This window comes from Bufo bufo, chromosome 9 (genome assembly GCF_905171765.1).
Source record: "Bufo bufo chromosome 9, aBufBuf1.1, whole genome shotgun sequence".
Taxonomy (NCBI): Eukaryota; Metazoa; Chordata; class Amphibia; order Anura; family Bufonidae; genus Bufo; species Bufo bufo.
The window spans coordinates 52,065,216-52,075,824 of record NC_053397.1 but is presented as its reverse complement, the minus strand read 5'-3'; the positions used below and the strand labels follow the sequence as shown (position 1 = coordinate 52,075,824).

General features: G+C 44.9%; 1 protein-coding gene across 1 annotated transcript in view; it reads left to right on the top strand.

Moving 5' to 3' along the window:
• Window positions 1-11: 11 nt before the first annotated feature.
• Window positions 12-10,609, top strand: part of LOC120978502 (very-long-chain enoyl-CoA reductase-like) — a 142,792-nt gene continuing 132,194 nt past the window's right edge. Inside the window, exon 1 of the mRNA XM_040406671.1 lies at window positions 12-103. Within this exon, the coding sequence (XP_040262605.1) occupies window positions 23-103 (81 nt within the window). The 5' untranslated portion in view covers window positions 12-22. The remainder of the gene's footprint in view (window positions 104-10,609) is intronic.

Genomic DNA, 10,609 nt, shown 5'->3' with positions numbered 1-10,609 from the left:
GTTATAAGATTGCTGCGGCACGATGACTTGGCAGTCGTACAGCTCTAGACGAGAAGTGCTGTGTAACCGTGACTCACTCCCGGCCCCGGAACGGCAGCCACACGTGAGTCTCACGCTGTCGTATTATTATTGAATGAGAAGGTCAGAGGGGTGCAGCGCCACCTGCCGCCGGGGAGTGTACACAGCACGCCGGTGACGTCAGAGCGGCTGTATGCTGAGCTCATGGTTGTGTAATTGTGGTCAGTAGCGTAGAGGGAGGTGAGGTGAGGTCAGGGGGGTGAGGTGAGGTCAGGGGGGTGGGGTGGCCCCGGGCGCCAGGCATTTCAAGGAGGGCAAAGGGAGGCTATGGCTCCCGTCCCCTCCGTTCTACTTCCTAGGCTTATGTATTGGCGTCTTTGAGGTCATGACGTCATGAGATCATGTGACTGCTCCCGCAGGCCCTTATGCTGTGGTCAGTGATTTCCGGTGAGGGGTCTGGGGCTGTATTTGTATGTAGTTTGGAGTATATGAGGGGTGTGAGAGCTGCTAGAAGCTTTTATAAACTCACCCACAGTTACATTGCTCACCATACAGTACATCCCCTTACGAGGTATTTTAAAGGGGTTGTCTCATCATGGACAATGGGGGCATAGCGCTAGGATATGCCCCCATATTCTTATAGGTGCGGGTCCCACCGCTGGGATCCATACCTATATCGAGAACGGAGCCTCGCAAGTGAAGGAGGGCGCACTGCGCATGCGCAGCAACTCTCCATTCAGAGCTGGCTCAGCATGCGCGGTACACTCCCATTCACTTCTGTAGGGGGGCCGGCTTGGCAGTGGTCGGACCGGAGTCCTCCAGCCACCACCTTGCGGGGCTCCGTTCTCATTATAGGTGCGGGTCCCAGCGGTGGGACCCGCACCTATAAGACAATGGGGGCATGTCCTAGCGATATGCCCCCATTGTCCATGATGAGACAACCCCTTTAACTCCATGAGGTGGTTTTGCCTCCTCTGTGCTCCCTCCACACGGATTAGGATATACACTGCTCAAAAGAATAAAGGGAACACAAAAATAACACATCCTAGATCTGAATTAATTAAATATTCTTCTGAAATACTTTGTTCTTTACATAGTTGAATGTGCTGACAACAAAAGCACACAAAAAAAAATATGGAAATCACATTTTTCAACCCATGGAGGTCTGGATTTGGAGTCACCCTCAAAATTAAAGTGGAAAAACACACTGCAGGCTGATCCAACTTTGATGTAATGTCCTTAAAACAAGTCAAAATGAGGCTCAGTAGTGTGTGTGGCCTCCACGTGCCTGTATGACCTCCCTACAACGCCTGTGCATGCTCCTGATGAGGTGGCGGACGGTCTCCTGAGGGATCTCCTCCCAGACCTGGACTAAAGCATCTGCCAACTCCTGGACAGTCTGTGGTGCAACGTGACGTTGGTGGATAGACATGATGTCCCAGATGTGCTCAATTGGATTCAGGTCTGGGGAACGGGCAGGCCAGTCCATAGCATCAATGCCTTCGTCTTGCAGGAACTGCTGACACACTCCAGCCACATGAGGTCTAGCATTGTCTTGCATTAGGAGGAACCCAGGGCCAACCGCACCAGCATATGGTCTCACAAGGGGTCTGAGGATCTCATCTCGGTACCTAATGGCAGTCAGGCTACCTCTGGCGAGCACATGGAGGGCTGTGCGGCCCTCCAAAGAAATGCCACCCCACACCATTACTGACCCAATGCCAAACCGGTCATGCTGGAGGATGTTGCAGGCAGCAGAACGTTCTCCACGGCGTCTCAAGACTCTGTCACGTCTGTCACATGTGCTCAGTGTGAACCTGCTTTCATCTGTGAAGAGCACAGGGCGCCAGTGGCGAATTTGCCAATCTTGGTGTTCTCTGGCAAATGCCAAACGTCCTGCACGGTGTTGGGCTGTAAGCACAACCCCCACCTGTGGACGTCGGGCCCTCATATCACCCTCATGGAGTCTGTTTCTGACCGTTTGAGCAGACACATGCACATTTGTGGCCTGCTGGAGGTCATTTTGCAGGGCTCTGGCAGTGCTCCTCCTGTTCCTCCTTGCACAAAGGCGGAGGTAGCGGTCCTGCTGCTGGGTTGTTGCCCTCCTACGGCCTCCTCCACGTCTCCTGATGTACTGGCCTGTCTCCTGGTAGCGCCTCCATGCTCTGGACACTACGCTGACAGACACAGCAAACCTTCTTGCCACAGCTCGCATTGATGTGCCATTCTGGACGGGTGAGTCTACCTTACTAAAGATGGCAGCCCGCATGTGTTCGCTGGCAAACACGGCGAACTGGCTATCACTGTTGGGGGGCAGCAGGGTGACAGTGTTGAGGCACCAGGAAGGGAGGATGATGGTAAAGTGAGGAATAAACCTACTTAAAATGTAACTTTTATATTTAATTCTTAAAATAATTCCCACAAAAATAATTGATATGAATCTAATAAATATACTGCAGGAACAGTCTGGGATATCATAATGGAAGGGAAGACTGCATATATGGATTGCAAATTCCAATATTAATGCTACATTTGTAGCCACTCACGGTTTTGCCTTGACACCTAATTTCTATGCTGAGCTTGAGGCCCTACTATTGGATGCGTTTGAAGAGAAACTAGTGTCCCAGGAAGAACTCTAATACATGCTTATACCATATCCACAGATTCCCACTTTTTATGCCATACCCAAAATTCATAAAGGCCTTACCCCCATGAAAGGACGCCCTATAGTGGCAGGGATTAATTCTCTAACACAGAATGTGGGAATATACAGTACAGACCAAAAGTTTGGACACACCTTCTCATTCAAAGAGTTTTCTTTATTTTCATGACTATGAAAATTGTAGATTCACACTGAAGGCATCAAAACTATGAATTAACACATGTGGAATTATATACATAACAAACAAGTGTGAAACAACTGAAAATATGTCATATTCTAGGTTCTTCAAAGTAGCCACCTTTTGCTTTGATTACTGCTTTGCACACTCTTGGCATTCTCTTGATGAGCTTCAAGAGGTAGTCCCCTGAAATGGTTTTCACTTCACAGGTGTGCCCTGTCAGGTTTAATAAGTGGGATTTCTTGCCTTATAAATGGGATTGGGACCATCAGTTGCGTTGAGGAGAAGTCAGGTGGATACACAGCTGATAGTCCTACTGAATAGACTGTTAGAATTTGTATTATGGCAAGAAAAAAGCAGCTAAGTAAAGAAAAACGAGTGGCCATCATTTAAGAAATGAAGGTCAGTCAGTCAGCCGAAAAATTGGGAAAACTTTGAAAGTAAGGGCTATTTGACCATGAAGGAGAGTGATGGGGTGCTGCGCCAGATGACCTGGCCTCCACAGTCACCGGACCTGAACCCAATCGAGATGGTTTGGGGTGAGCTGGACCGCAGAGTGAAGGCAAAAGGGCCAACAAGTGCTAAGCATCTCTGGGAACTCCTTCAAGACTGTTGGAAGACCATTTCAGGGGACTACCTCTTGAAGCTCATCAAGAGAATGCCAAGAGTGTGCAAAGCAGTAATCAAAGCAAAAGGTGGCTACTTTGAAGAACCTAGAATATGACATATTTTCAGTTGTTTCACACTTGTTTGTTATGCATATAATTCAACATGTGATGCCTTCATAGTCATGAAAATAAAGAAAACTCTTTGAATGAGAAGGTGTGTCCAAACTTTTGGTCTGTACTGTATATTGACATGGTTCTGAGAACTTTTGTCACGGCGCTTCCATTATTTATTAGAGACACCGCCGATTTATTGACCAAAATTGATGGACTACATCTAGAAGAGGATATCCTCCTGGCGTCAATTGACGTTGAGGCATTTTACAGCAACATCCCCCATGATAAGGGGCCGCTTGCTGTAAACCATTTCTTAAAAAGTAGAGTAACTCAATATGCTGCACACAATCAATTTGTTCTTAACCTTACTGAATTCGTACTGAGACACAACTATTTCCTCTTTGACTCTAAATTCTTCCACCAGCTCAGGGGTACGGCAATGGGGAGCGCACGTGCCCCCACCTATGCCAACCTATTCCTGGGCTGGTGGGAAGACACTATGGTCTTCACAGAGAACAGTATCTGGACATCGAGGATAGTTTTCTGGGGCCGCTACATAGATGATATCATAATACTGTGGAGCGACTCCAGAGAACTTTTTCTGAGTTCCTGGCAGAACTTAATACCAACCAGATTGGTATGCACTTTAACCTCAGAGGTCAGTGATAATAATCTGGCCTTCCTGGACTTGCATATCAGTTTGATTGAAGGAGTCCTATATACAAAGACACATATAGGAAACCAACTGCAACTAATAATTTACTCAGATGGGAAAGCCATCACCCACTAAGTCTAAAACACGGGATCCCAAATACCTGCGCATCCGTAGGAATTGCTCCACCCAGAATGACTTCTACAATCAGGCCAGAGATTTTAGAACACGATTTAAGCAGAGAAGGTTACCCAAATCAGACCCTACAAACGGCGTTCAAGTCTGCCCTAAGTAAAGAAGGGACAGATATACTGTCCAGTAAAAGAGATAAAAAAAGATATGGATATTATAAAAACGCAAATAAATGTTAGAGAGGGCTCACCTACTTATCAAACGATGGTATGGGTGCACCTACAGGGAAGATTCACCCAATCTTCTAAGAAAGAGTTAAAAATGAAGAAATAGTAGGGCACACCTTCATTCAGCTACACATAGGGAGTTTGTAAAAACGATAGATTTATTCAAACTAAATAGTTTATATAAAATATATCCACATACTAAATTGTAATCATAAAATTGATAATAACACAATATGAATAAAAATACGAATAAAACATGAAAGGGAATAGTCCTAGTAAATCCCTATATTTGGTCAACACTTTCTGTGGAGTAGCTCTATAAAAATGAATAATTTTGTTCCTCCTGTGAATTCGCAGACTCAACTGATGCCTCAGTCGGCAATATTTAAATTTATGAAAGAAAGTCAGATAATCAAATACTCAGTAAAGTCACTTGTATTTCTTGATTAAGTCGCTTTGTATATTTGATATAGTACCTCAGATATCACTGCCTGCATATACAATCACTCGGCACTGATTTACTCACTGTTTTGTTGAGTTTTGCCGGTTATGTTACATCTCTCGTGGCGTCCCACGTGTAGTATGGTTGCTGCAGGCAGTAATCTGGTGTCCAGGAAACTTGATGGAGACTTGTCTGTAGGTTTGGGGATCTTCGGTAATCGTTTGTAGGCGTGCCGTGTTAGTGGTTTCCTGATGTTATTCCTGCGCAGGTGGTCGATTAAGCGCCAGGTCAGGTAGGTCTCACTAGGATTGTAAATTTTCGGCTTTTCCTTTACAAATTTCCTTACAGATCCCTCTCCTCGCTTGAAGCGCTTCAATATTCCAGTCTTGTACTTTGTTTCCTGGGGCTGTTGATCACCATACGCGTTTCGGAGTGAACTCAGACTCCTTCCTCAGTGGCTAATTTTTCCCATGAAACTGATCGATTTCTATACACCTTACCAGGTGTAGTCCAGGTTGATTTGATTGTGCTGTGTTGAAAATATGACATGGACTTCTTGGGATCCTACGGTGTTATATAGGAACATAATTGTCCTGTCTATGTGTTGACCTTTATACTTCAACTATACAATTATATATAGTCCGAGATTTAAAAACAATAATTAAATATTCATGTGAATATAAACTTATGAAAATACGATAAAATACAATGTGGTACAATAAAATAAGGCAAAACAAAAATGGCATTGTTCAACACTGCCGTTATAATATACGTTGTTATATTTCCTCTTATAGGCAAGTGTGTTTTCTGATGCTATTATTCCCTGGTCCTAGCTTTTCCAAAAAGAACTCAAATTATATATTAGTTCTTTTTTCCCCATTTGCGGTAATGTTGCGTTTTTTTTTTAGAATATTTGTAATCTCATTGCGTTTTTCTCATTATTTGTTTTATCCAGGTATTTCGAGGTATGTCTATATGATATAGTTTTCCTCTATAATTGCTAGTGTTGTCCTTATGCCATTTTTGTTTGAAGGAATATTTCTGTATCATTTATAATCGTTTCTCTTTTTTATTTTATTTCAAAAGACCAACTTCCATTCATCTTGAAATAATAGGTGTACTACGTGATGAGTGCCATAAAGGGTCAATGTTTGTTGTAGTTTGAGATCTTTGAAGATAGAAGATAATAAGTGGCAAGACAGCAAATAGCAAGACAATAGGTAACAAGACAGTAGATATTCACCCTGCTATCTACTGTTTTGTTTGCTATTTGTTGTCTTGCCACTTATTATCTTCTATCTCCAAAGATCTCAAACTACAATAAACATTGACCCTTTATGACACTCATCACGTAGTACACCCACGTGATGAGTGTCATAAATTTTCAACACAGCACAAGCAAATCAACCTGGACTACACCTGGTAAGGCTACTTTCACACTAGCGTTGTTTTAACCACCTCCGGACCGCCTAACGCAGGATCGCGTTCCGGAGGTGGCAGCGCTGCGCACAGTCACGCATATACGCGTCATCTCGCGAGACGCGAGACTTCCTGTGAACGCGCGCACACAGGCGCGCGCGCTCACAGGAACGGAAGGTAAGAGAGTTGATCTCCAGCCTGCCAGCGGCGATCGTTCGCTGGCAGGCTGGAGATGTGTTTTTTTTAACCCCTAACAGGTATATTAGACGCTGTTTTGATAACAGCGTCTAATATACCTGCTACCTGGTCCTCTGGTGGTCCCCTTTGTTTGGATCGACCACCATAGGACACAGGTAGCTCAGTAAAGTAGCACCAAGCACCACTACACTACACTACACCCCCCCCCCCGTCACTTATTAACCCCTTATTAGCCCCTGATCACCCCTAATCACCCCTGATCACCCCATATAGACTCCCTGATCACCCCCCTGTCATTGATTACCCCCCTGTCATTGATCAACCCCCTGTAAAGCTCCATTCAGACGTCCGCATGATTTTTACGGATCCACTGATAGATGGATCGGATCCGCAAAACGCATCCGGACGTCTGAATGAAGCCTTACAGGGGCGTGATCAATGACTGTGGTGATCACCCCATATAGACTCCCTGATCACCCCCCTGTCATTGATTACCCCCCTGTCATTGATTACCCCCCTGTAAAGCTCCATTCAGACGTCCGCATGATTTTTACGGATCCACTGATAGATGGATCGGATCCGCAAAACGCATCCGGACGTCTGAATGAAGCCTTACAGGGGCATGATCAATGACTGTGGTGATCACCCCATATAGACTCCCTGATCACCCCCCTGTAAAGCTCCATTCAGATGTCCGCATGATTTTTACGGATGCACTGATACATGGATCGGATCCGCAAAACGCATCCGGTCGTCTGAATGAAGCCTTACAGGGGCATGATCAATGACTGTGGTGATCACCCCCCTGTCATTGATTACCCCCCTGTAAAGCTCCATTCAGATGTCCGCATGATTTTTACGGATGCACTGATAGATGGATCGGATCCGCAAAACGCATCCGGACGTCTGAATGAAGCCTTACAGGGGCATGATCAATGACTGTGGTGATCACCCCATATAGACTCCCTGATCACCCCCCTGTCATTGATTACCCCCCTGTCATTGATTACCCCCCTGTAAAGCTCCATTCAGACGTCCGCATGATTTTTACGGATGCACTGATAGATGGATCGGATCCGCAAAACGCATCCGGACGTCTGAATGAAGCCTTACAGGGGCGTGATCAATGACTGTGGTGATCACCCCATATAGACTCCCTGATCACCCCCCTGTCATTGATTACCCCCCTGTAAAGCTCCATTCAGACGTCCGCATGATTTTTACGGATGCACTGATAGATGGATCGGATCCGCAAAATGCATCCGGACGTCTGAATGAAGCCTTACAGGGGCGTGATCAATGACTGTGGTGATCACCCCATATAGACTCCCTGATCACCCCCCTGTCATTGATTACACCCCTGTCATTGATTACCCCCCTGTAAAGCTCCATTCAGACGTCCGCATGATTTTTACGGATGCACTGATAGATGGATCGGATCCGCAAAACGCATCCGGACGTCTGAATGAAGCCTTACAGGGGCATGATCAATGACTGTGGTGATCACCCCATATAGACTCCCTGATCACCCCCCTGTCATTGATTACCCCCCTGTCATTGATTACCCCCCTGTAAAGCTCCATTCAGATGTCCGCATGATTTTTACGGATGCACTGATAGATGGATCGGATCCGCAAAACGCATCCGGACGTCTGAATGAAGCCTTACACGGGCGTGATCAATGACTGTGGTTATCACCCCATATAGACTCCCTGATCACCCCCCTGTCATTGATCACCCCCCTGTCATTGATCACCCCCCTGTCATTGATCAACCCCCCTGTCATTGATCACCCCTCTGTAAGGCTCCATTCAGATATTTTTTTGGCCCAAGTTAGCGGAATTTTTTTTTTTTTTTCTTACAAAGTCTCATATTCCACTAACTTGTGTCAAAAAATAAAATCTCACATGAACTCACCATACCCCTCACGGAATCCAAATGCGTAAAATTTTTTAGACATTTATATTCCAGACTTCTTCTCACGCTTTAGGGCCCCTAGAATGCCAGGGCAGTATAAATACCCCACATGTGACCCCATTTCGGAAAGAAGACACCCCCAGGTATTCCGTGAGGGGCATATTGAGTCCATGAAAGATTGAAATTTTTGTCCCAAGTTAGCGGAACGGGAGACTTTGTGAGAAAAAAATAAAAAATATCAATTTCCGCTAACTTGTGCCAAAAAAAAAAAATTTCTATGAACTCGCCATGCCCCTCATTGAATACCTTGGGGTGTCTTCTTTCCAAAATGGGGTCACATGTGGGGTATTTATACTGCCCTGGCATTCTAGGGGCCCCAAAGCGTGAGAAGAAGTCTGGTATCCAAATGTCTAAAAATGCCCTCCTAAAAGGAATTTGGGCACCTTTGCGCATCTAGGCTGCAAAAAAGTGTCACACATCTGGTATTGCCGTACTCAGGAGAAGTTGGGGAATGTGTTTTGGGGTGTCATTTTACATATACCCATGCTGGGTGAGAGAAATATCTTGGTCAAATGCCAACTTTGTATAAAAAAATGGGAAAAGTTGTCTTTTGCCAAGATATTTCTCTCACCCAGCAAGGGTATATGTAAAATGACACCCCAAAACACATTCCCCAACGTCTCCTGAATACGGAGATACCACATGTGTGACACTTTTTTGCAGCCTAGGTGGGCAAAGGGGCCCATATTCCAAAGAGCACCTTTAGGATTTCACAGGTCATTTACCTACTTACCACACATTAGGGCCCCTGGAAAATGCCAGGGCAGTATAACTACCCCACAAGTGACCCCATTTTGGAAAGAAGACACCCCAAGGTATTCCGTGAGGGGCATGGCGAGTTCCTAGAATTTTTTATTTTTTGTCACAAGTTAGTGGAAAATGCTTATTTTTTTTTTTTTTTTTTTTTTCATACAAAGTCTCATATTCCACTAACTTGTGACAAAAAATAAAAAGTTCCATGAACTCACTATGCCCATCAGCGAATACCTTGGGGTCTCTTCTTTCCAAAATGGGGTCACTTGTGGGGTAGTTATACTGCCCTGGCATTCTAGGGGCCCAAATGTGTGGTAAGGAGTTTGAAATCAAATTCTGTAAAAAATGACCTTTGAAATCCGAAAGGTGCTCTTTTGAATATGGGCCCCTTTGCCCACCTAGGCTGCAAAAAAGTGTCACACATCTGGTATCTCCGTAATCGGGAGAAGTTGGGGAATGTGTTTTGGGGTGTCATTTTACATATACCCATGCTGGGTGAGAGAAATATCTTGGCAAAAGACAACTTTTCCCATTTTTTTATACAAAGTTGGCATTTGACCAAGATATTTATCTCACCCAGCATGGGTATATGTAAAAAGACACCCCAAAACACATTCCTCAACTTCTCCTGAGTACGGAGATACCAGATGTGTGACACTTTTTTGCAGCCTAGGTGGGCAAAGGGGCCCACATTCCAAAGAGCACCTTTCGGATTTCACAGGTCATTTACCTACTTACCACACATTTGGGCCCCTAGAATGCCAGGGCAGTATAACTACCCCACAAGTGACCCCATTTTGGAAAGAAGAGACCCCAAGGTATTCGCTGATGGGCATAGTGAGTTCATGGAAGTTTTTATTTTTTGTCACAAGTTTGTGGAATATGAGACTTTGTATGAAAAAAAAAAAAAAATAAAAAATCATCATTTTCCACTAACTTGTGACAAAAAATAAAAAATTCTAGGAACTCGCCATGCCCCTCACGGAATACCTTGGGGTGTCTTCTTTCCAAAATGGGGTCACTTGTGGGGTAGTTATACTGCCCTGGTATTCTAGGGGCCCAAATGTGTGGTAAGGAGTTTGAAATCAAATTCAGGAAAAAATGAGGAGTGAAATCCGAAAGGTGCTCTTTGGAATATGGGCCCCTTTGCCCACCTAGGCTGCAAAAAAGCGTCACACATCTGGTATCCCCGTACTCAGGAGAAGTTGAGGAATGTGTTTTGGGGTGTC